The 25779-nt window shown below is 42.1% G+C and overlaps 1 protein-coding gene across 1 annotated transcript in view; it reads right to left on the bottom strand.

Moving 5' to 3' along the window:
* The window catches only part of GOLGA5 (golgin A5), a 34471-nt gene extending 12822 nt beyond the window's left edge, over positions 1–21649 (bottom strand). Inside the window, exons 1-7 of the mRNA XM_045448285.1 lie at positions 21465–21649; positions 18780–19353; positions 11205–11432; positions 9244–9463; positions 8665–8788; positions 5519–5722; positions 1720–1890 (exon numbers count right to left, since the gene is read on the bottom strand). Of these exons, the coding sequence (XP_045304241.1) occupies positions 1720–1890; positions 5519–5722; positions 8665–8788; positions 9244–9463; positions 11205–11432; positions 18780–19323 (1491 nt within the window). The 5' untranslated portion in view covers positions 19324–19353; positions 21465–21649. The remainder of the gene's footprint in view (positions 1–1719; positions 1891–5518; positions 5723–8664; positions 8789–9243; positions 9464–11204; positions 11433–18779; positions 19354–21464) is intronic.
* Between the last annotated feature and the right edge of the window lie 4130 nt (positions 21650–25779).

Genomic DNA, 25779 nt, shown 5'->3' with positions numbered 1-25779 from the left:
GAACTCCTCTCCACAACTCCGCACTTCACATACTGTTTGGAAGAACGGACAGATTAATGATACTTCCAGATAATAACAGATATTCCCAGATAACACAACTTTGTGGATTTAGAGGAAAACAGCAGTAAGTACAATTATTTTTCCCTACCCCTGAGTTTTCAGGGTGAGTAGTAGGTAAATTAATCTTGCCATCAATTTGACTTAATCAAATGAATTCTTGAGCAGCAGGTGGGATGGGCAGTAGTTAAGAACATGTTCTGGAATCGGACAGACTAAGGTTCTAACCCCGAATCTGCTACTTTACTAGTCACAGGGAAGCTACTCTCCTTCTCTATGACTAGATTTCTTCAAACTACAGAAAGAGAACGCACCATACCTCCCTTCCAGGTTTATGGTGAGGAACAAATGGAAGCATGTACGCTCAGAGCTCAGCGCGATGCCTGGCACAGAAGTGCTGAGTGAAGGATAGCTATTGTAGGCCAGTAACAATTCTCTCATTCTGATGGATATACTTTAATCCTTACTATAGATTTCATCAACTTCTTGAGAATAGTCAACGTCATCAGTGATGCTGGGGTAAGGATGAGATATTAAATACAACAAGTCCTATTTTTCATAATCTCATCCAAAATACATGTATAAATAAGACAAGGTGTGAATAGAATTAGCATCTACTCCATTTCTAAATTCATGGGACTGAATTTTTGGAATTCAAAATTACATGAAAAAAAGTCCTACTTTACAGACTATGAGGACAACAGTCTTTATCAGCTCTTCTACTTGGCCAATATGAAAAAATCCAGAAGTAACATCAGCTAAAGTTGCTGAGGGCCTAATCCATGTTGGGAACAATGCTAGGCCCTTTTACACATATCCCTTATCCTCAAGAGCAGCTCTGTTTGCCTTCAGTTTACAGATGAGAAAACTCAGGCTCAGTGAGACCAAGTGTTTGGCACGGGTAACACATCTGCTAAGTCTGATATCCAAGCCACACGCCAGACAAGAAACCCCTACCCTCACGACTTCCACACCTTCCTTTGTAGGTCATCTCACAAACCAATCACTTTCTGAGTTCGCGCACAGATGAATATTCTTTGCAAGATGTTTTTTTTTTTTCTTTTTTCTTTTAAAGAAGGCTTGTTAGCCAGCACTTTATGTTCTCTTGTTCTCAGAGACTCCGCCTAGGATATTTACATCAAAGACTCCATGTCGAATCTAAATGAAAGGCCCCATTTACTTGTGGATTAAAAACAGCAATTCACATAAACCATAAATTATTAAGATTATGCCTGTAACTCTAATGAAGAAACCGTCCTGTGTCCATTCCAGTATCAGAAAACATCCCAGTTTTATAGACAAGCCCAAATCTCATGTGTGTTTTAACCACTAGATTGTAAATTCCATAAATACGAAGGTTCTGTGTGGTTCCTTGCTGTTACTCTGAGCCTACAGGATGCCCAGCACATGGGGGACGCAGGGTAAGAATTTGTTTAACGAACGAATCTAGTTACCTATGTTTGTTATTCCCAGAACTTCATAGTCAGTGGACAAGAAACCTATCGCTTTAGATTCACTTCTACATGGTCACTGCTGGTCCCACACAAGTTCCACTCTCTGTCTCCCTCTGTCTTCCCTCAAACCACAGACGCCCCCTCTTCTCACCTGCCGACAGCTGGGGGTGGGTGGTTGTCTGTGCAGCCGACCCGCAGTGAATCTTACCTGTAGTTCAGACCTCAGCTGATGGATGTGGCCCATCAGCTTCTGTATCTCCTCCTTTTGCAGCTCCTTTTCATGGCGAAGTTCTTCTAGCTCCACGCTGTGGGCAGTACTGCTATCGAGGCCTTCAAAGCCAGAGCCTTCCTTCAAGCTGTTAATCAATTTTTCTTTAGACTATTACAAAAAAAAGGAACCTCTTTAAGCAAAACTGAGATTTGCTTGTATACCGAACACCATCAATCTTGCACTACCTAAGCCACTGTGGAAACAGCCCAATTACATTCCCCGCCAAAGAAAGTCCACATTGGGATGAAAATGCACTAGAGCCTTGCCACAGACCGTCCTTGGGTTTTGGTCCCCAGGCCCATGTTATTGTTGAGAACTTGTTATTAACAAGATTCTTCTCATATGTTCTTCTCCTCCTTCCTTATGCTTTTTTTCCTCCATCACATGCTACTCAACAAATATTTACGCAACGCCTACAGAGGGTTTGGCACTGTGCTAAGTGTCTGTGTCATGAAGATGTCCCCCGTTGGGATGGTACCCTCAGCCTTATAAACCAGAAGGGAAGTTACAAGTATCCAGTAAAAGGCAATAATCAAGTTGAGAGAGGCGTCTGCCAAGACTACCTGCAGAGTTCCAAAAAGGAAAAACCACTTCTGGGGAAGAGAAGGCTTTACTGGAAAGCAGCAGTTATGCTGATCCTGAAAAATGGCTAGGATTTAGACAGGTATAGAGAAGACAGGGCAAAGCATAAAAATGCAACAGCATCAGGGTGAACAAGGGTATACAAGAAACAGCATCAGGGTATTGAGAGATGTGCTGAGGTACTATGTTAGGCCCAATCTGTGGGGGCTTCAGATGCCAGGCTAAAATGTTTGACTTATTTGGCCGGCCAAAACAAATGATCAAAAAGTAGACCGGGAAGTGAGATGACCAGAGCTGTATTTTAGGAGGGCTAATCTGCCAGGGGTATAAAGTAGGCATTCACAGTCTATGGCTGATGGGCCAGATCCGGCCTGTGGCCTATCGGTAGACAGCCCATAAGCTAAGGAGGGTTTCTACACGGTTATAGGATCATAAAAAAATAAAGAGTATGTGATGGTGACCACAGAGAGCCTGCGAAGCCTGCAATATGTACTATCTGGCCCTTTACAGAAAAGGTTTACCAACCCCTGGTAGAAAAGAGGAGTTGGAAAAAGCGATTTAATGTGGGAAGACTAGTTTAAAAACAATTTTTTTTAACGTTTATTTATTTTTGAAACAGAGAGAGACAAAGCATGAATGGGGGAGGGGCAGAGAGAGAGGGAGACACAGAATCGGAAGCAGCCCCCAGGCTCCGAGCCGTCAGCCCAGAGCCCGACGTGGGGCTCGAACTCAAGGACCGTGAGATCGTGACCTAAGCTGAAGTCGGACACTTAACCGACTGAGCCACCCAGGCGCCCCATGGGAAGACTAGTTTAAAAAGTGCTATTGTTCTAGGCCAGCAGTAATGACCATCAGCTCTTTCACCTTCGATAGAAATATTTGAAAGGCACTCTCTTCCATCAAAAATAGTCTTTCCTTTTTATGTGGTAGAACTCTGGGCGACTTCTTCAAACTTCTCTGTATTTTTTCCAATTTTCTATAATAAACATAATTCTCCCTCTCTCTCTGGGCTAAGGCCCAGACCTCTGTGCTGAGCTCCAGGCCTGTATTTCTGATCACCTTCCTAAAACTTTCACCCCAATGTCACATCAGTTTTGCAAACTCGTCATCGCCTGTCCTACCCTCCAGTGCTAGCCTTCCGGCTTCCCTGTTTCTCTGCCACACGGCAGGGGAGTATCTCTTGTGCACTCAAACCAGAAAACCGGAGTCCTCCTTCCTTGCACTTCCATTCCCCCCCTCCTCCAGTTAAATCTCTCCATCTCGCACACCCCACCTCCTCCAAGTCTGTCCCATCTGCCACCCTCACTACCACAAATTAGACCAGTCCTCACTATTCCTCACCATCCATTCTGATACCCTCCTCTTTACCGTCTCCATCTCGCCATCCCGTCCTCACCCCTCAACATCCGTGGCAATTCACTGAGCACCTCCTAAGAGCCGGGTCCCGTGCCAACTCTCCCCTCGCATCCTCATCACGGCCAGTCCTTCCGCTCCTTCTCTCTCTCGCCTCTTCATCCCTAACCGTCACGGTCAAGGCAACTAGCTGCCGTCCACCACATATGCCATGCCATGCTCCCTCAGGCCCCCTTTGCAAGGGCACAGGCTGTCCTATCAGAAATCTCCTCCCAAGTCTTCCTACTCCTCCTCCAATTCCTCTTTATACGGCATTTCCAGTTGCCCCTGACTCCCCCTGGCAGATTTTAAGGGTTTAATGAATCGGTAACTTCATCCCGCCAATTACCTCAGGTTTTTTTTTTTTTTTTTTTTTTTTTTTTTTTTTTTTACTAACTTAACTGCTCTTTTCAGCAAGAAGACATACCCTCAGCACCTACCATAATGCCTAGTGAATAGTTAAGTACTCAATAAGGACCCTTTTAAATGAATTAGAGTGACATAGCAAAAATAATTGGAATGGTTTGGAGGAGACAGACATGCTGTCTCATGAAAGAGGAATCAAAAAGGTGCTCATACCCAACAGGAGGCAGGAGCTAAAGGAAAAAGGTGGAGCCAAAATGTCATTGTGGTTCAAGGAAGTTAGGCTTGGAGACAAGCTGAAGTCACATCAAGGTGGCAGACACAGGCAGAGTGGATAGATACATGATAACGCAAAGAAAGGAGTTAGTGAGGGCTTAGGATGGAATTTGGGAGGACTCTCCTCTTTGGAGACTGGGAAGAGGACCCAACAGAGACACAAAGAGCAGTGAGAGAGGTAGAGAGAGAGAAGGCAGTGTGAGTGGCACCAGAAGGCAGGAGTTTCAAGAAGGGAGGGGGGCTAACTGTCCAATACTCCACCAAAATCAAAGTGGGTGGAAACTAAGAAAGGAAGAAAGTACATATTCAGGTCATTAAAGGCCTCTGGGAAGACAATTTCAGAAATGTAGCAGGGACAGAAATTACACGAAGGAGTTAAAGTTACCAGGTATAAAATAGAGACAGCATATTTACAAAAATTCTGGTAAGTCTGACATTGAGAGAAAGGACAAGGAAATGGATCGAAGTGGTCAAAAAAGCCAAAAGTATGGTTTTTTTCCTTAGGCAGGAGTTCGAAGGAACTTGTCTGTTCTTCCGCTAAGCGACCATGTGCTCTTGAGTATGCTGAGCCAGAAGAAGGCAGCAGAGAGGGGAAAAACAGGGAGAGGACAGACTCAGGAGGAGGAGCTTAAATGAGGTGGAGCGGGAACCAACGCACAGGCTGAAAATGCCTCCTGACGAAAGCAGACGTTTCCCTCCGATAGGAGGCAAAGGAAGGAGAAGCTGAAGACTACATTAGCTGGAGACTGACACAGTGTTTTTCAGCGGAGTGGAAGGGAAGTTCGGCTGAGATACCAGGCGGGGGAAGCTGCCTGAAAAACCGGACGGAGGATCAGCAAGGAAGAAGGAAGTGACTGCTTAACAACGATCATCGATATAGCCGTGGTTAAGATGACAGGCGGCGGGCCTGGCCTGGGCAGTGGCAGAATGAATTTTAAGCAAAAAGAAAGAAAGGTGGTTGGAACAAGCGACATTTTAGCCTTTTACAAAACCTCTGAGTAAGGCACCTGACGTGAGCCAACCCAGCCAAACACGAACAAATCCTCTCACAGATCAACGTGGAGTCAAAAAGTGTCTCCCAACTGGCGAATCCCAACAACCACAGTGTACATCTCAAGCTTACCTGGAGTATTCTAGTAGCTTTTTGCTTGTAGTCGATGAGTTCCTGCTTAGAGGACTCCAAGTTGGACTTAAACACTTTGACTTGTTGCTGCAGCTCGTCAACTCTCTTCTTCTCGTCCGAGTATTTTCGTTCGGCCAGAGTAACCGCTTCTGCCAAATTCTGCCGTTCCGCTTCCATGTCATTAAGGCGTGCAGCAAACTCGTTCTGTGACAAATTTTTATATCTGCTTACATCATTTCCTTTGAGATATATTTTACAACCACCTAATCAGATATCTTACGGGATTTTTTTTAGCTCAGTCCAACAACCTAACAGGGAGGTTTAAAAACAAAACAAAACAAAACAAAACATACCACCTCATTTGTTAAGAACTAAAGAATAGAGAATTTAAGGTTGCTGGCTCCCAAACATGGCAATGCATCAGAATCAATTAGGGAGTTTTAAAAAAATGCAGCCACCGAAGGCCTTCCCCAGGCTTACTGAATTGGAACTTCTAAGACTAGGCTTGGAAATCTGTTTTTTGGTTTTTTTTTTTAATTTTTTTTAATGTTTTTATTTATTTTTGAGACAGAGACAGAGCATGAGCAGGGGAGGGGCAGAGAGAGAGAGAGGGAGACAGAATCTGAAGCAGGCTCCAGGCTCCGGGCTGTCAGCCCAGAGCCTGGTGCAGGGCTCAAACTCACAGACTGTGAGATCATGACCTGAGCTGAAGTCGGACGCCCAACCGACTGAGCTGCCCAGGCGCCCCTTGGAAATCTTTTTTTTTTTTTTTTTTTTGAGACAGAGAGAGACAGAGCATGAATGGGGGAGGGGCAGAGGCAGAGAGAGAGAGGGAGACACAGAATCGGAAGCAGGCTCCAGGCTCTGAGCCATCAGCCCAGAGCCCGACACGGGGCTCGAACTCACGGACCGCGAGATCATGACCTGAGCTGAAGTCGGACACTTAACCGACTGAGCCACCCAGGCACCCCAAGAAATTTGTTTTTTAAGAAACTTCCAAGGTAAATCTGGTCACTTGGATACAGGTGAATCTGGTCAGCCTGATACTAAGCTGATCAATGAATAAAAGGCCTACAGAAAACAGAAAAGTCTATCAGAAAGCAAATGAAAGACATAAGTAAATAGCTACATCTTTGGGGCGCCTGGGTGGCTCAGTCGGTTAAGCGTCCGACTTTAGCTCGGGTCATGATCTCGCGGTCTGTGAGTTCGAGCCCTGCGTCAGGCTCTGGGCTGATGGCTCAGAGCCTGAAGCCTGCTTCTGATTCTGTGTCTCCCTCTCTCTCTCTGCCCCTCCCCCATTCATGCTCTGTCTCTCTCTGTCCCCAAAATAAATAAACATTAAAAAAAAAAAAAATAGCTACATCTTTTCTAGCAGTATGGCTAATGTTTTCCTTTTATTTCACATTTTTCTAATCAACTGTTCAATGTAATTTTTTAGCTTAAGAAACTTTTAAAGCCACTGAATGACTGAATTAAGTATAAAATATACCATATTTTGAAAATTAAGTATACAAAAAAGAATGTAAAATATCTCATTAATGATATTTATTGTTAACTATATGTTGAAATGATAGTACTTTGGATATACTGTATTAAATAAAATACACTCATAAGATTTTCAAAAAGCCCACACTAGCTGATAGTTACTTTCAGGACTGAACTATTTTCACCTATTGAAAAGACAGCCCGGACCAGTGGTTCTCAACCTCACTGCCCAATGGACACACCTGTGAATCTTATAAAACTCAAATACCACTGCTTATGCCTACCTCACACAACGTGATCAGGCTCCCTGGAAGTGGAGACCTGGCATCAGAAAGTAGTAAAAGCTACACGATCCTAATGTATAGACGGGGTTGAGAACCACAGAACTAGATGCAAAAATTAATTTAAGAGTAAAATTTGGGGCACCTGGGTGGTAGTCGGTCAAGCATCTTTGTATTTTTTAATGACTTCAAATTGAAGTCATACTATTCTTTTTTTTAATGTTTGTTTATTTTTGAGACAGAGCATGGGGAAGGGGTAGAGTAAGAGGGGGAGAATCCGAAGCCAGATCCGGAGCCAGAATCGGAAGCAGGCTCCAGGCTCTGAGCTGTCACCACAGAGCCTGACGTGGGGCTGGAACCCACAAACCTTGAGATCATGACCTGAGCTGAAGTTGGACACTTAATCAACTGAGCCACCTAAGCGCCCCTAAGCATCTGACTCTTGATCTCAGCTCCGGTCTTGAACGCAGCCCTGCGTTGGGCTCCACACTGGGCATGAAACCTACTTAAAAAAAATTTTTTAGGGGCGCCTAGGTGGCTCGGTCGGTTAAGCGTCCCAACTGCAGCTCAGGTCATGATCTCGCGGCTCATGAGTTTGAGCCCCATGTCAGGCTCTGTGCTGACAGCTCAGAGCCTGGAGCTTGCTTCGGATTCAGCATCTCCCTCTCTCTCTGCCCCTTCCCTGCTTGCACTCTCTCTCTTTCAAAATAAATAAACATTAAATTAAAAAAAAAAAATTTTAAGAAAAGGTTTTTTTAAAGAGTAAAAGTATGTATTAGGTACATTTCTCTAGAAATAATTGAAATCAGATAAAATGGAATCAGAAAAAGCTTAAATAAAAACATAAACAAGATGCCCCACATCAGCAACTGTTTTCTAAGTGTTTTATTCAAAAGCTTCTCAGCACCATCTAGTTGTAAGAAAGAAGCCCCAAATCAGCTTTTAATCAAATAATGGTAATGTTGGTTGCACAACAAAATTAAGTGAAAAAATGTCTGTCTCTAATGAACATTAACTATTTTAATTGTATTTCTTTTTTTAAGGGGTGCTGAGGGGCTGCTCCCCTTTTATTATCTGACAGAGCTTTCTCTCTAGAGAGTGTAACACCCCTCCCCTCTGGGACCCTTGTCCGACCTGTGCGTCGTCCCTTCAAATACCCTCTCAGAAGAAGAGCCCCCACGTCCCCCTGCCGATGCCTCAATCATAAAGGATACTGAACTTCATTTTAAATGTATTTCAATACGTAGGATTAAATTTAGCGAGGATCAAGCTAAATTTCCAAATACTTGGATTTTGTCACAGAAAGAGAATTTTCTGAAACGCACTGCAGAATTTTATTTGGGAGAGAATGTGTTATGAAAGTCATGCCTCCTCGCGAACCTGCATCTGTTTACAGCTCTCCTGCTCTCTCTTCCGGGCGGCATCCGCTTCATGCAGTCTCTCCTGAAGGGTTTGCAGAGCTTGGTTTTGCAGGCTACTACCTTCGCTGTGATCCTGCATTATTCTAAAAGACAAGACATCACTCGAAGAGGCTCGTTTCCACAGTGTACAAGTGGTCAGGTAGAATAATTTTTAGAGCATTGGCTTATAAGCACAAAAAAGATGGCTTGACTAAAATATTCTTAAAGAAATCTTTCTGCCTTTTAATGGAACATAACCTATATTTTTAGGCATCCAAATATAAGCACACAGCACATATCATCATATGTCAAAAGATTAATGACCTGGCGTTCTTCAAATATTTTTAAATGCAGACTCTGCTAACAATGCATCTCAAGATTCAACTAGTAAATTGACTTTTAATCACACACATTTCACATTAAAAAAAACATAAATTTCCTCTCTGTAAATTTCAAAAGCTAAGTTTCCACAAAGTAGGATATACTACAGTGTTTATAATTACTTGCATTGGAAAGAAACGTCCCAGCCCCCTTGTTCATTACTTCTAGAGTGAGCTACCTCGATTTTTCGCTCTGTAAGGCTTCCAGGGCTTCTGTGCGGGAGCTCAGTAGCTGGTCGGCTTCCTGCAGCCTCACTTTCAGCACACCCAGCTGCGAGTCCTTTGCGGCCACTGCTTCAGTCAGATCGTCGACCTGGGCTCGAAGTTCTCGAGTTATTCGATCACTCTTTGAGTGGTCAACATTCCACTTTTCAACTCTTGCTCTCGCTTTGTTTAATTCTAAAAAAGACAGAGAGAAATGTCTCTATTCAAGCAGACACACCTTTCTCACAGCACACACAGATTCTCCTCTGCGCCTTTAGGACTGACTGCCAAAATTGGGGGCTTAGACGGATCATTATTTGCTCCAAATGGGATACCCACTTCTCAAGGCCAACACTCTCATCTACATTACAGTTAACAGGCTGGAACGGGGCATGATAATAGCTGCTCTTCTACAAAAAAAAATTTTTTTGAGACACAGCATAAAGTATTTGGGAGCCAAAACCAGTATAGAGCAGAATTCACAACACTAAAATTGTCGGTGGATTCGTAGAGTTCTGCTAGAGACAGGACGAATGCAAATCCAAACCAAGGGCATACACTCCAGTAAGACCAAACAAACAAAATCAAAACCTGAAGATAAACACAGGAAAGAATCTGTTTCTCTCAATCATCATAGCAAAAAGATGCTATTTTTTTTAATGTTTTATTTTTTGAGAGAGTGTAAGTGGGGGAGGGGCAGAGAGAGGGAGACAGAGGATCCAAAGTGAGTTCTGTGCCGACTAGAGAGAGCCCGATGCAGGGCTCGAACCCACAAACCATGAGATCATGACCTGAGCCAAAGTCGGACGCTCAACCAACTGAGCCACCTGGGCACCCCAAAAAGATGTTTAAAAAAATTTTTTTTTCATCCTTATTTATTTTTGAGAGAGAGAGAAAGAGAGAGACAGAGTGTGAGTGGGGGAGATGCAGAGAGATGGAGACACAGACTCCAAAGCAGGTTCCAGGCTCTGAGCTGTCAGCACAGTGCCCAACACGGGGCTTGAACTCACAGACCATGAGATCATGACCCAAGCTGAAGTCGGACGCCTAACCGACTGAGCCACCCAGGTGCCCCCTATTGTTTAAATCTAGAAAGAACAGTGCAGTAAAGATTTCCACATCCTTACATATGATCTGTAACAACAGTCTGCCGGCAAAACAAAATTAACATCAAAGCAAACTCTACCTGGTTTCAGGAAAGGCTCTATTTCTATGTCCACGTTATTCTGGTAAAGTGAAGTTTTTTCTAAAGTCAGCCCAACAAGTCTTAAACTTCCTTCCTCTTGGACTCTTCTGGGCCGCCATCCACGTCTTGGCCAAACTTTCCCACTGTCCCTACACTCCTTTCTAATCACTGCCAGGATCCAGGGCAGAGACTTCTCTTATTTTCCCTTGGCCACACTTACATTAACATTAACATACTCCCCACCACTACCTCACTTGTGGGATTTTTTTACTTTTATATTACCTATTTCTGAGGAATCCAAGGGTTTTCTACTCTAGGGCCACTTCACTGCACATTTCGAGACAGTACTTTCCAAACTGAATTCCATTTTTGCTTTACAGCCCCAGGAGCAGCACAATACCGTGACCTTGCCCACTGGTGCCCACTACTTTGTTTAATCACACCTTTGGTTCATGAGCAGCTCCCCCTGAATGCTCAGAATAAATCGATCAAATGAATCAGATGATTACTGATGTTCCGTTCTCAGTCCCTAAATTTCATGATTCCTAAAGAATGACCAAACAAGCCAATGTTCTGGTTCAGGTCAGTGGGAGGATGACTGGTCTCACTTCTAAATCTGGGCCCTGTTTCTATGAAAATGCTATTTTATAAGTCTCATCTGAAATATTTCTAAGTTTTGATGTAATCAAATCTTCGTTTATTTTTGAAATGTTAAATTCCTAACCCTGCACAATTGAAATAAGGCTCTACCTTCTTGAGTTTCCTTGGATCTTTGAAGTAATGAGGCCATTTCTTGATTTAAAGACTGAACCTCATTCCTCAACAGTTGGTTCTCCAACCGAAGATTAGACAGTTCATGTGATTTGCCGTCAGGAGTAGGTGCTGGGTTGTGGTCAGTGCAGGCAGCACTTGATGATACATTTTCCTTTGAAGAATCCTCTTGAACTTCATGGCCAGAGTCTGAATTATTAGAGGTTTCTGTAAAAAAAAAAAAAAAAAAAAAAAAAAGAATACACTTTTGTTACACCAGAACAGGCACTGCATACACGTTAGTAGCTTACTTTGGTAGAATGCCTTTTGGCTCAAGTTGACTGCTACAGCTAAAATGACGGCTTAAATTTAAATAAAATACAGGTTAAATTTTCAATAGACTTCCTTCTGATGAAATTTCATGCTCCTACTTGGAGGCTACAGACCTCTAAGGATCTCAAAGTCTGGATATACTGAATGAATGGTGATGCAGAACAGACACAAGAATACAGTTCTGGGAAGGAGAAAACCAGAGAGAATTTAAGTGGCTGGGTTTAGGTAAAAAGGGTTTCAGTCTCCCTTTGGGCTTTATTTTCTTAAAAAAAGAGACAAGTCCCAACAGTGAAAATACTGGAAAGGCACGAAAGAACAGCTGTGGGTTTCAAGGCAAGGAGAGTAATAATATGTCGGAGCAATTTGTTACATACCAAACTTGAGTCTAAAAGGTCTTACTCAAGGAGCTAGAGATTCATAAATTCAGATTCATCCTGCTTTTGTTACAAAATGTGATGCAGATGCATTTTTAACTTGCTCTAAAAAAACTAGGTACAGTTATATAGCTAAATGATAAAATGGACTAAAATAGTAACAGTACAGGCAAAAGAGCTGACACTTCAGAAAGGAAGAGAAACTACTGACCAATAATCGTATAAAAAAGTTCTCAACATCATCAGTGATCAAGGAAAAATGCAGATTGAAACCACGAGAACCAATGCACACCCACTAAAATGGCTACAATTAAGAGGACGATGCCAAATGCTGACAAAGACATGGAGCAGCCAGAGCTCTCCTAGATTTTACTGGTGGGAGCACAAAACGGTATAACCACTGTGGGAAAAGGTTTCAGTTTCTTATGAAATTAAATATGCAGCTATCATTTCGCCTAGTAATTCCCTTCCTAGCTTTCCACTTCCTAGAGACATGAAAACATTTTCCCGCAAACAGACAAGAACAAAAATGTTCATAGCAGCTTTATTTACAATAACCCAAAACTGGAAACAATCTATTGTCCATAAAAGAGACTAAAGTGTGGTATACTCAGAACAAATTACTGATATATCCATGGATCTTACTAATGTGGTGAGGAAAAAGATAAGAGAGTGGACATACTATATGATTCCATTTATATGGAAGTCTTAGGAGAAAAACTAAGGTGTAAAAAATCAGAACAGTGGTTGTTGGGGAAATGGGGTAGAAAGATGAACTGGAAAGAGACAAGAGGCAAAGGGACAAAGGAAATGCTCTTTATCATAATAAAAGTGTGGGTTACATAGGAATAGCCATTTATCTGTATAGCTAAGATTTGTGCACTTCAATATACAGAAAAAAATTATGAGAAATTGAAATCTGAACAATGATTAGGTATTAGGTGATACTGAGGAATTATTAAAATTTTAGGGTGATTATGGTGTGGATGTTTGTTTTTAAAGCTTGCATTTCTCTAGGGTCATCAAATGAAATATTTCTAGAAGAAATGATAGGAGATCTGTGATTTGTTTCAAAATACTTCTGTGGCGGGTAGAGGAAGGGATGGAAAACGGGAGGGTAGAAAAGAAATAAGAACGGCTGTAAACTGTTTAGATAATGTAGCCAGATAATAGGTATTATTGGAGGGAGTCATCAAAATCTACTTTGATATATCTGAAATTTCCAAAATCAAAATTAAAAAAAAAATTTTTTTTTAATGTTTATTTATTTTTGAGACAGAGAGAGACAGAGCATGAGCAGGGAAGGGGCAGAGAGAGAGGGAGACACAGAATGTGTCAGCTGTGCCGACAGCACAGAGCCCGACGCGGGGCCCGAACTCACGAACTGTGAGATCATGACCTGAGCCGAAGTCGGTCGCTTAACTGACTGAGCCACCCAGGCGCCCCAAAATCAAAATTTTTTTAAAGAAATAAAGTATATATCCAAAATTGTGGGATATACATAAAGTAGTATTTAAAAAGACATTTATAGGGGCACCTGGGTGGTTCAGTTGGTTGAGCATCCGATTCTTGATTTCGGCTCAGGTCATGAACCCAGGGTTGTAGGATTAAGCCCTTCATTAGGCTCTGAGCGGACAGCACAGAGCCTGCTTGGGATTTTCTCTCTCCCCATTTCTCTGCCCCTTCCCTGCTTGCTCTCCCTCAAAATAAATAAATAAATGCACATTTAAAAAAAATAAATAAAAAGACATTTTTTGTATTTAATATATACATCAAAAATGAAAGGAAGAAAATGAGTTAAAGGCTATAAAAACAGAATAAACCCTGGGGCGCCTGGGTGGCTCAGTTGGTTAAGCGTCTGACTTCAGCTCAGGTCATGATCTCACGGTTCATGGGTTTGAGCCATGCCACTGGGTTCTGTGCTGACAGCTCAGAGCCTGGAGCCTGCTTCAGATTCTGTCTCCCTCTCTCTTTGCTCCTCCCCTACTTACACTCGGTCTCTCTCTCTCTCTCAAAAATAAACACACACACACACACACAAAATTTTAAAACAGAATAAACCCCAAAGCAAAAATTAACAATAAAGACCAGAAATTAACAAAATAGAAATCTGCTAGAGATATTTAAAATGGTCTTTTGAGGGACATATTACAAACATTATGCCAATAAATTTTTAAATGTATATGATGTTGAAACCTATCAAATTGTATACTTAAGTGTGTGTAGTTTATTATACGTCAGTTATACTTCATTAACACTGTTTTAAAAAATAGGCATTTATCACAGTGCCAGATACTGATATTCTTCTAGTAGTATCTGTGATCAAGCTTTGGTTTCTGCAGGGTTAGTATGAATGACTAGGTTGGTGTCCAATTGGGTTAAGGTTTCAGCTATGACCCTTTTACTATTTTCCTAAAATTAAGTAAAATAAATACAATCCCCCAAAGTACATATGAAATAGACAAACTCTTAGGAAAAAAAATGTAACTCACCAAAAACAGAGGAAATGGGAAACCAATAGAATCAATAGTTAAAACTCCAGACCTGATGGTTTTACCAGTGAGTTCCAGCAAAATTCAGGGAATAAATAACCTCGGTTTTACATCAAATAATTAAGACAACAGAAAAAGAGGGAACACTTTCCAATTCATTTTATAAGGCTAACATAACTGTAATACTAAAACCTAACAGTATTACAGTTCACTCTCACTTATGAAATAAATGCAAAAATCCTAACTGGAATATTAGCAAACTGAAAGTCAAGTCTGGTTTTAGGTTTTAAAAAAGTCAATTGATTTGTATCCCATATTAATATTAAGGAACAAAAAGCGTATTAAAAAATCATATGATATACATACAGGAAAAAACACTGTAAAAATTCAACATAAAAACTCAAATTAGAGGGATGGCTGGGTGATTCAGTAGGTTAACCGGTTTCACCAGCTGTGGGTTTGACCCCTATGTTGTGCTAACAGCTCGGAGCCTGCTTGGAATTCTCACTCTCTCCCTCTCTCCCCCTCCCCCGCTCGCTCTCGCTCTCAAAATAAACAAACTTAAAAAAACACAACTCAAACTAGATACACATAGAAACAGTCTTCACCTGATAAAAAGTACCTATAAAAAAACTAACAAGACATTATATTTTGTTAAACTGTCAAACCATGGTTAAGACAAAGAACAAGATACTGGTTCTCAGCCCAAGCCAATGCAGTGAGGCAAGAAAAAGATTCTTTTTAAAGATTAAAGGGTTAAGAAGGAACCAAACTGTCACTATCCACAGATATTGTGTTGTTGAAAATCTAAATGAATGTACAGAAGAATAAAAGATTAAGAGCTATGTAGGCTGCTGTGTGTCAAAAGCCAATACATCAGGAACAGAAAGTAAAACTTTAAAAAGGATGCCATCTACAAGTTTCAAAAAATATAAACTACCAGGAATAAATCTGACAAAAAATATGCAAGACTTTCATGAAGAAAATGATAAAATCTTAAAGAAAGACACTTAAAAACTAAGTTGAAATTGTACCATGTTATTATGGGTGAGAAACCTCAGTTTTGTAAAGATGCTAATTCTCACCCAAACGGAAGCAATAGACTCCCAATAAAAAGGCCAAAAGAATTTTTGTGAAACTTGGAAGGCAAATTCTAAAATGAATATGGATGTACAAAAAAGTCCAAGAATAGCCAAAACATTCTTGAAAGACCAGATGGGAGAAATTGCTCTAGGAGATATCAAAACACTATAAAACTACATGAATTAAGACAGCGTGGTATTGGGGCGCCTGGGTGGCGCAGTCGGTTAAGCGTCCGACTTCAGCCAGGTCACGATCTCGCGGTCCGTGAGTTTGAGCCCCGCGTCGGGCTCTGGGCTGATGGCTCAGAGCCTGGAGCCTGTTTCCGATTCTGTGTCTCCCTCTCTCTCTGCCCCTCCCCCGTTCATGCTCTGTCTCTCTCTGTCCCAAAAATAAATAAACGTTGAAAAAAAAAAAAAAAATTAAAAAAAAAAAAAAAAAAAAAAAGACAGCGTGGTATTGGCACAAAATGCCAGGGGTGATATTGCAGATTGACAGGGAAAGGAAATATTTTCAATGACTAATGCTGAGATAACAGTATGGGGGGAAAAAATGGAACTAGATAGGCATCTACCTTACACCGTTTATCTAAAAAACCCCAAAATTTTAAATAAACATAAAAATATGAAAGGCAAAACTATAAAACCTTTAGAATACAGGAAAATATCCTTATGACCTTAGGACAGGAAAAAATTTTCTAAGACACAAAAAAACATACCACAAAGAAAAGAATGCTAAATTCATGTACATTAAGAACTCTACTGAGATACCACAGAGAGAAGTGGGGGAAAACCAAGGTAAAACAGAAGGAGGTGTAGAAAGAATCACCATCTGGAATATATAAAGAATATCTATGAATCAATAAGGAAAAAGACAAATGACCCATTGGAAAAAATTGATCAAAAGACTTGAATAGCACTTCCCAGAAGACGAAACCTGCATAGTTAAATATCTGAAAAGATGCTCAACCTCATTAGTAAGGAGAAAAACAACACACCTGATTAACAAAACACAGTCACTGAAAATATCCAATGTTGGTGAAAATGCAGAGCAGAAGCAATATTAACCATAGTTGTTCAAGTATAAATTGGTACACCTCTTGAGAAAACAACTCTGGTATACTACCGTACCTGGAACCCTGTCACACTCTACAACCCAGCAATTCCATTTATAGACGTTTCTAGGCATCCTAGGGCACTGCTTCTCAACCTAGGGTGATTTTGCTCCCAAGGGACATTTGGCTATATAGATATAGATAGACAGACAGATAGATAGATAGATAGATAGATAGACAGACAGACAGACATAGAGAGGGGGGCGGGGAAGAGAGAGACATTTTTGGTTATCACAATTGGGGATGCTACTGGCATCGAATGGATTAAGAGGCCAGGGATGGTGCCTCCTACAACAAAGATTTATTTCACCCAATAGTCCCAAGATTGAGACCCTGCCCTAGAGAAACAAAACTTCATCTTTATAACTCCCATGTATTAACTGATTCTAACTCATTTCCCTGTCAACAGGTTTCCTTTGACTCATCCTTTACAATCAAATGTAAGTGGTTTTCCTTAAAAGTAGAAAAATATCATCAACTTTCTTTGAAAGACCTCTATTAGCATCCCATTGCTATGGCACTTACAATTTATCTGGCCCTAGTAATCACCTGGAGAACAACAACAAAAATATCACATGCCCTACCTCCAGCCCCGGAAAATCGGATTCAAGAAGTCTGGGGAGGCACACAATAATTCACTTTTATTAATCACACAAGTGCTTCTAACGCATGTTGTCCAGGGACCACTCTTTAAGAGAGAATGATGTATACGGATAATGGGTTTAAACATGTAAACGGAGGCATACAAGGGCCTTCACAAACAGCTCCCAACCTTCTTTGCTACCTTCATTTTCTTTTGCTGTCTCCTACACACTGTGCCCACAACAACTACTCTACCAAACATGTACAGAATCTCTGCATTGAATGCTGTCTCCAACCCCTCTTCTTTTTCACCTGGAAACTTCTACTCATTCTTTGAGACTCAACTCAAATCAGAGCCCCTGTGAATCCTTACCTGAATACCTTAGTTACTTTCTCCTTAATGGCTCTACAATACTCTAACCGTATTTCAATTTCTGTATTTACTATACTATATACTAATATACTATAGTTTTGTTGTCATTGTTGTTGAGAAAGGGGGGAGGGGCAGAGGGAGAAGGGGACGGAGGATCCAAGTGGGCCCTGCACTGAGAGCAGTGAGCCTGATGCAGGGGCTCAAACTCACGAACTGTAAGATCACGACCTGAGCTGAAGACAGACCCTCAACCGACTGAGCCACCCAGGTGCCCCATAAATTATGTTTACATGTCTCTCTCGCCCTCTTGACCCTGTTAAAAAGAAATTTAGGAGTGTGTGTACATAGTCAACTGTTACTGCATGATCCTGTCTTGAAAGCCCCAAACACTTGCCTCTTTACCACTTTATCTTGACAGATTTTATTCACCAACAGCCAGGACTACGGGAGAAGCTTTAATAGTTAAGAAAATAACAAGCTTCCAATAATCATCAACTTTATAAAGAATCTCTGCAAGAACCTACCATGTTTGCTATTTTAAAATGGTTAGTAGGTACCTGAATTAGCCATATTACCACGTTAACCTCATTTCTGCAGGTGAGAAGATCTATATATACAGGTAATTTCACAGCAATGAAAACCAGAATTCTAAACTGTTACTTCACTACCAGGTCAATGCCTTCAACCCTTCAACTCGGATCGAAGTTCAGTCTCTCAGCTTTATTTCTGAGGGATGCAAGGGGTAAACACACACACACACACACACGCACACACACAGAGAAAAAGCCCTCACAATCCAGAATAAATGTGAAGTCCAGCCTCCTATTTTATCATCCCAAAAAGAAATGAATCGAGATAGTTCCAAGTCCAAAATTATGTTTTCTTTCAGATTTCAAAATTGTCTTTTTTTTTTTTTTTTTTTTTTTTTTTTTTTTTTTTTTTTTTTTAGTTTAAAATATCTTAGAGAATCATCCTGGGCAGAATTTCTTAGATGCTAGGCTGGGTAAAGGTACCCAACAGACAACATTCAAAGGTCCCTATTATAACTGCATGCTGACTAATGGCTTCTGTGTTGTCTACAATGTTCATTCCACATTTTAGAAGCTGCCCTTACACCAGTGGGGAAAGGTAACATAACAGAGGATGAGAAACACTACCAGAACATTTCAGGTTATGACATGTCCCATTTGCTTAACTCTAAAAGAAACCAGAGGGCTGATTAACTACCATCGCCTTGGCTCCTAGAAGGATTTTCCTCAACGGTTTTGACGGTGGTCACGCTGGTGTTCACAGAACCGACACTTGCTGTCCGAGAACTCTGAAGGACAGGTGTCTTGCTCCTTTCTTTTTTGATTTCCACCCTCCCGGTAGGCTCCTTCTGTGAACTATTAAGAAAGTCAAACAGCAGCTCATCATCAGGTTCTGACTTTTTTCTTCGAACAAACTGGGATGAAGGCCTAGGAACAGACGTGTTTTCAACAGAATGAGAGGTCTCCACCGATGTCCTAGATCCTACTTTCACATTTGCTGTGCCAGCTAAGAGAGTGGCTTTCTGATTTCTAATGTTATCAGCTGCTGAGGAAATATAAGCAGCTTTAGATCCAGTCTGATAAGTCAAATCTGTATTTTGCTGAAGTTCAGGATAGTCAGCATTTTTGTTATATGTGATACTGCCGGTGTTCTCTTTTCTACTGAGAGCTGTTGCAGCCCCTTGATCAACTCGATTTAAAAGATCTTCTGCCTTCCCAGCAAGATCAGCAAACCAGGACATGATGGTAGCAGAATAATCCTATTGGTGAACCTGTAAAAAGGACATAAAGTGGTCAGTATGGCATAACAGCAGAGCACAGCAGTGAAGACCAGGCTCCGGAGTCAGACAGTCCTGGACTGAAAGCCTAGCGCTGCCCCTTACTAGCTATGTAACCTTGAGCAAACGACTTCACTGAAACTGAGCACCTTTACCTGGAAAATGAGGAAAATAAGTGTATTCACATTATAGGACGGCTTTAAGATGAAGTAATCTATTAAAAAAACTCTGCAAAAGGCCTGACACACAGTAGACACTCATTTTAGTAGTTGCTATTACCATAATTACAGCTATCTCTACTGTTATAACTCTATTTCAACAATAGGCAAATGTTACTGTAGCAAACGTAAGTAGCAAATAATCAATATAGTAAAATTCCAGCTCAACCAAATAAAAAGAATTCCCTGAAGTTTATTTTAAGGTGCTAAAACTTGAAGAAACTTCTGATTGATACTAAATCTCCATGTTTAAATGCAGCAGTATTATGGATAATTTAGATGTGCACATATATAATCTGTCTAAAGTACACTTACAATAATATACATTTTCAGTACCTACTGTGTGCACACTGGCTAAGTTCAGAATAAAAAAAAAAATGACTGCACAGCCATTTATTTGATAAATAGATCTGAGTACTTTTTGGTGTGCCAGAATGAGTCGGAATGATGAAGTAATTAGTCCTTACAGATACAGAAGTGTACTAAAAAAGTCAACAACCATTTCTTGAATGTGCACATTGTGGTGCCTGGCATGCTCTTTCGTCATTAACTCTTTCTTGTTCTTAAACTTCACCTGAATGTCATGAGCTCCAAAACACAGTTCTCTTTCTCTCCGTCTAGATTAGGTTCTATCATTCTCTGTTCGCATGCTAGGCTTTACTCTCACAACCTTCCATGTTTTGTATGATTTTTTTTCTGTCTCTTCCTATTGGAAAGAGGAGGAGGGAAGTGGCTGGATGAAGGCCAGGTCTGTTTTGCTTACCACTGAATTCTCAGCACACAGCAGGCATCTGTAAATACTGCTGAATGTAGTTTGTATGTCAAATGCCATACAATCATTACCTTTATCACACATAATTTTCACAACCACATTACGTAGTAAGTAGCAACATTCTTTTTTCACAAACGGGGAAAAGATTTTGAAAGATCCCAGAGTTTCGATGGCAGCTTAGCAACTCAAATCTAAGTCAGCCAAACCCAGTTTTTTTTTTTTTAACCGCTGCCTTTCCCAACTAGCCTCTCAGTAACTGAATAACCTCAAGAAGAAACTCACCCTCTAAACCTGTTCCTTACAAAATGGGACTATTATATACCTGTATATTTCACAGTTTATGTGACCTCAAATGAAAATGGAGGTGCAATGCTCTGTAACATATTAAACTCTTTACAGATGTCAAGTATTATTCTCAAGCAGACATTGGTGGCGATTGGGCGGCAAATGATCCTTACTAATTAAAGGAGTCAAAGCATACTTATTAACCCTATATCTCGCCTCCTATTTTAAAGTTAATGGGGCTTTAAAACAAAACCCCATGCCTTAATGTTGATTATCCAATTAAATACAAACAGCGGTCCTGGGCACTTGCCCCACTGACAACTCCAGCGGACTTCAGAGGTGCAGTGCCCCCAAGTAATTAATTTCTCAGGCATTGCCCCAGGAAATGGCCCACAGGGACGGAGATGAAGAGAGGGTGACAGTGCGTGGGCTGGGGATGGGTCCGCAGACAGCAGTGGCAGGGTCTGCTTCAAAGGCTAGGTGTCAACACAGAGGAAGGGAGGCTGGGGGTCAGTCGGTCGGTCCCAGGGACTTTGTCGTCAACAGATCTCAGGCAGGCGAGTACCGACCCCCGCTTCGCTCCCCACCCGCCAGGCTGAACCTCTGGAGGGGGAGGAGCTGCCAAACCAGGCTGGGGGCGGGGAGGGAGGAGAGGGCAGGGCACTAAACAATGCCGGCTGAGGCCCGAGGGGGCTCTCCTGCCCTCTCCCTCAGCCCCCCAAAAGCGCAGAGACCAGAGTCTCCGCTTAGGGGACGCCAACCCCGCGCCTACGGCCGTTAACGCCCTAGGCGGACCCGTCCGGCCCACTGGGCTCACGCTGCCGCCTCACCTGAGGACTCTGGAGCGGCTGCACCGCGGCCTCGTCGCCCGCCAGGGCCGCCCCCCACCTCGGCAGCCGGCGGCGAGAGGGCCAGGCAGACGAAACCTGGTCCCGGCCCGGCCGCGGCCCCGCTCCTCTTCCGGGAGACGTGGAAGGGCGGCGAGGACCCCAAAACAGAGTGGCTTCCGAGCTGCCTGAGCGGCCCGGGACCGACAACAGCCACCTGGAGGCGACTCAGGCGGTGGCGCCGGCGGCTGCGGGGGCCTCGCTCTTGGCCACGCCCTTCTTCCGCCTGGTGCGTGTGACGTAGCTCTCCTCCCTTGGAGGACGACGGTCTGCACGCGGCAGGCATAACATTGTAGGCCACGCCCCCCAGGGGGGCGGGACCCTGGGCGGCACCGCGGGGTGACTGAGGCGGTACCCCCCGCCTGGAAGGAATTTGAGGCCTGGATTGGGCGGGGCGTGAGACCTAGGTGGACCCCCAGCCTTCACCTTTCCCTCTTCCCCTGCCGGTTTTTAGGGTAAGGATGCTGAGGACCCAGGGCAGGAGATGGGAATACAGAAAACAAGATCCCTGAGTTCCTGGAGATTCCTTTCTAGTGGCAGAGACGGATTTTAAATAAACCAATGACTGAACAAGACGATTTTAAGAACGCTATCAAAGTTGTACAGACAAAAAGGGAGAAGTGACTGGAGGTGGAGGAAACACTTTAAATGGTGTGATCTCTCTGAAGAGGTGACCTTTAAGCCGAGACCCAAACGATGGAAAAGACCCATAATGGGTCTTTCCATACAGCAATATTGTAGTTATGTTATGCATACAGTTCCTAGAATACTTGAAAATAGTCTAAAATCCACACTCAATAATTAAATACTCAGCTCCTGCTATGGTGCACAGGATTGGGCTAATCTGGCTCTAATTGTTGACAAGCCTACAACAATAGTCCCATACATCCCCATTTTCAGGTTGAGGAAGCTAAGGCTCAAAGAGGTTAAGTAGCTTGTCTAAAATCATCTGTCTTAATGAGGAGTCCACAGTCCTCGAAAGCTTGTGCCCTTAGACTCAGTGTTTTATATTCTCCAATTGAATATTGGGAGTGATTACAATTCCTGTTTCTCTTCTTCCCAAGTCAGGTTCAGCCCAGTCTAGCGAATGGAAACACTTTCAGCAGCAGCTGGAAGTAATAATAATAATATCTAACAGTTTCTGAGCCCTTATTAAGTGCAGAATACGGTTATGCACCGGATGTGCCTCACCTCATTTAATTCTTGGAAGGCAGCTATGCTCACCACTATGCCACCAACACTCACCTCGTTTAATTCTTACAACAACTGTAAGGAAGGTGCTGTTGTTATCCTGTGATAGGTGGTCTTGTTCTCAGGTTTTATGTAGCTTTTCCTGGTGAGGATTATACATCACTATCTGTTGCCAGGTGGTTGCAATGTTTTCTGTAGGAGGAGTGTCCTTTCTAGCCTCCCTGAGGTCAAGCTTGATCCTGTGACTTGCTTTGGCCAATGAAATGTGAACGGAAGGCTTTTCGCCACATCTGTGCAAAAGTGTTAAGACCCATTATATTTCTATCAGCTCTCTTGATCCGTTTCCTCTCTCATGAGAATGGCTAGTCCAGTTAGGGCTGCTCCCTCCCCCTGGGACCTGAAAAGAAAAAGATGCGAAGCAGCCCACGTCTAACACATTACAGGAGTGAAAAATAAACCTTCGCTTTTATTTATTTATTTGTTTAAATTTTTTAAATGTTTGTTTATTTTTGAGAGAGAGAGAGAGACAGAGCATGGGAGAGGCAGAGAGAGAGAGTGGGAGACACAGAATCCGAAGCAGGCTCCAGGCTCTGAGCTCTCAGCACACAGCCCGAAGCAGGGCTCAAACTCATGAACCTGAGGTCATGACCTGAGCTGAAGTCAGAGACTTAACCGACTGAGCCAGCCAGGTGCCCCATCCTTTGCTTTTAGGTGGCACTGAGATTTGGCACTGTATCTTACACAGCTTTAACTAATGAGATTAAGAGAGAGATTAAGACAGAGAGCCTTAACTAATACATAACCCCCTCTTATAGATGAAGACACTGAGATTCAGAGAGATTTAGTTACTTTCCCACGGTCACTGTATGGTACCTGCTGGATAGCTTGTTTGTGCAAGCATACCCTGAATGCCCCTGTTAATCACTATCTTGAAAATGTAGAAATCTTTTCCTCTGTCCATATTCCTATCAAGCAGAATGTGCAGCAGAATGTGTTGTTCAGTGTTCAAGGTCAGGGGCATTGGGGGTGGCCAACCCAGAGTGTCTCCCTTATAACAAAGATTGTCCAGAACGACCCAACATTAATATCATCCTCAGTGGGGAAAAACTGAGAGCTTTCCCCCCAAGGTCAGGAACAAGACAGGGATGTCCACTCTCGCCACTGTTATTCAACATAGTATTGGAAGTCTTAGCCTCTGCAATCAGACAACACAAAGAAATAAAAGGCATCCAAATCGGCCAGGAGGAGGTCAAACTTTTCCTCTTCTCAGATGATATGATATTCTACATGGAAAACCCAAAAGATTCCACCAAAACACTGTTAGAACTGATTCTTGAATTCAGCAAAGTTGCAGGATATAAAATTGATGCACAGAAATCGGTTGCATTCCTATACACCAACAATGAAGCAACAGAAAGAGAAATCAAGGAATTGATCCCATTTACAATTGCACCAAAAACCATGAAATACCTAGGAATAAATCTAACTAAAGAGGTGAAAAATCTATACACTGAAAACTATAGAAAGCTTATGAAAGAAATTGAAGAACACACAAAAAAATGGAAAAAGATTCCATGCTCCTGGATAGGAAGAACAAATATTGTTAAAATGTCGATACTACCCAAAGCAATCTACATCAAATCCCTATCAAATCTACAATCCCTATCCAAATAACACCAGCATTCTTCACAGAGCTAGAACAAATAATCATAAAATTTTTATGGAACTAGAAAAGACCCCAAACAGCCAAAGAAATCTTAAACAAGAAAACCAAAGCAGGAGGCATCACGATCCCGGACTTCAAGCTATACTACGAAGTTGTAATTATCAAGACAGTATGGTACTGGCACAAGAACAGACACTCAGATCAATGGAACAGAATAAAGAACCCAGAAATGGACCCACAAGCGTATGGCCAGCTAATCTTTGACAAAGCAGGAAAGAATATCCAATGGAATAAAGACAGACTCTTTAGCAAGTGGTGCTGGGAAAACTGGACAACGACATGCAGAAGAATGAACCTGGACCACTTTCTTACCCCACACACGGAAATAAACTCAAAATGGATGAAAGACCTCAATGTAAGACAGGAAGCCATCAAAATCCTTGAGGAGAAAACAGGCAAAAACCTCTTGGATCTTGGCCGCAGCAACTTCTTACTCAACACGTCTCCGGAGGCAAGGGAAACAAAAGCCAAAATGAACAACTGGGACCTCATCAAAATAAAAAGCTTCTGCACAGCGAAGGAAACAATCAGCAAAACTAAAGGGCAACCGACAGAATGGGAGACATATTAGATAAAGGTTAGGATCCAAAATCTATAAAGAACTTATCAAACTCAACATCCAAAAGACAAATAATCCAGTGAAGAAATGGGCAAAAGACATGGATAGACACTTCTCCAAAGAAGGCATCCAGATGGCCAACCGACACATGAAAAAAAAGGCTAAAAATCACTTATCCTCAGGGAAATACAAATCAAAACCACAATGGGATACCACCTCACCCCTGTCAGAATGGCTAACATTAACAAGTCAGGCAACAACAGATGTTGGCGAGGATGCGGAGAAAGCGGATCCCTTTTGCATTGTTGGTGGGAATGCAAGCTGGTGCAGTCACTCTGGAAAACAGTATGGAGGTTCCTCAAAAACTTAAAAATAGAACTACCCTATGACCCAGCAATTGCACTACTAGGCATTTATCCACGGGATACAGGTGTGCTGTTTCGAAGGGATACATGCACCCCCATGTTTATAGCAGCACTATCAACAATAGCCAAAGTATGGAGAGAGCCCAAATGTCCATCGATGGATGAATGGATAAGATGTGGTATATATATACAATGGAGTATTACTAGGCAATCAAAAACAATGAAATCTTGCCATTTGCAACTACGTGGATGGAACTGGAGGGTATTATGCTAAGTGAAGTTAGTCAGAGAAAGACAAAAATCATATGAATTCACTCATATGAGGACTTTAAGAGACAAAACAGATGAACATAAGGGAAGGGAAACAAAAATAATATAAAAACAGGGAGGGGGATAAAACATAACAGACTCTTAAAT

The sequence above is a fragment of the Leopardus geoffroyi genome, chromosome B3 (genome assembly GCF_018350155.1).
Source record: "Leopardus geoffroyi isolate Oge1 chromosome B3, O.geoffroyi_Oge1_pat1.0, whole genome shotgun sequence".
In the NCBI taxonomy this organism is placed as follows: domain Eukaryota; kingdom Metazoa; phylum Chordata; class Mammalia; order Carnivora; family Felidae; genus Leopardus; species Leopardus geoffroyi.
The sequence above is the reverse complement of the archived record's forward strand: the minus strand, read 5'-3'. Positions and strand labels throughout refer to the sequence as shown.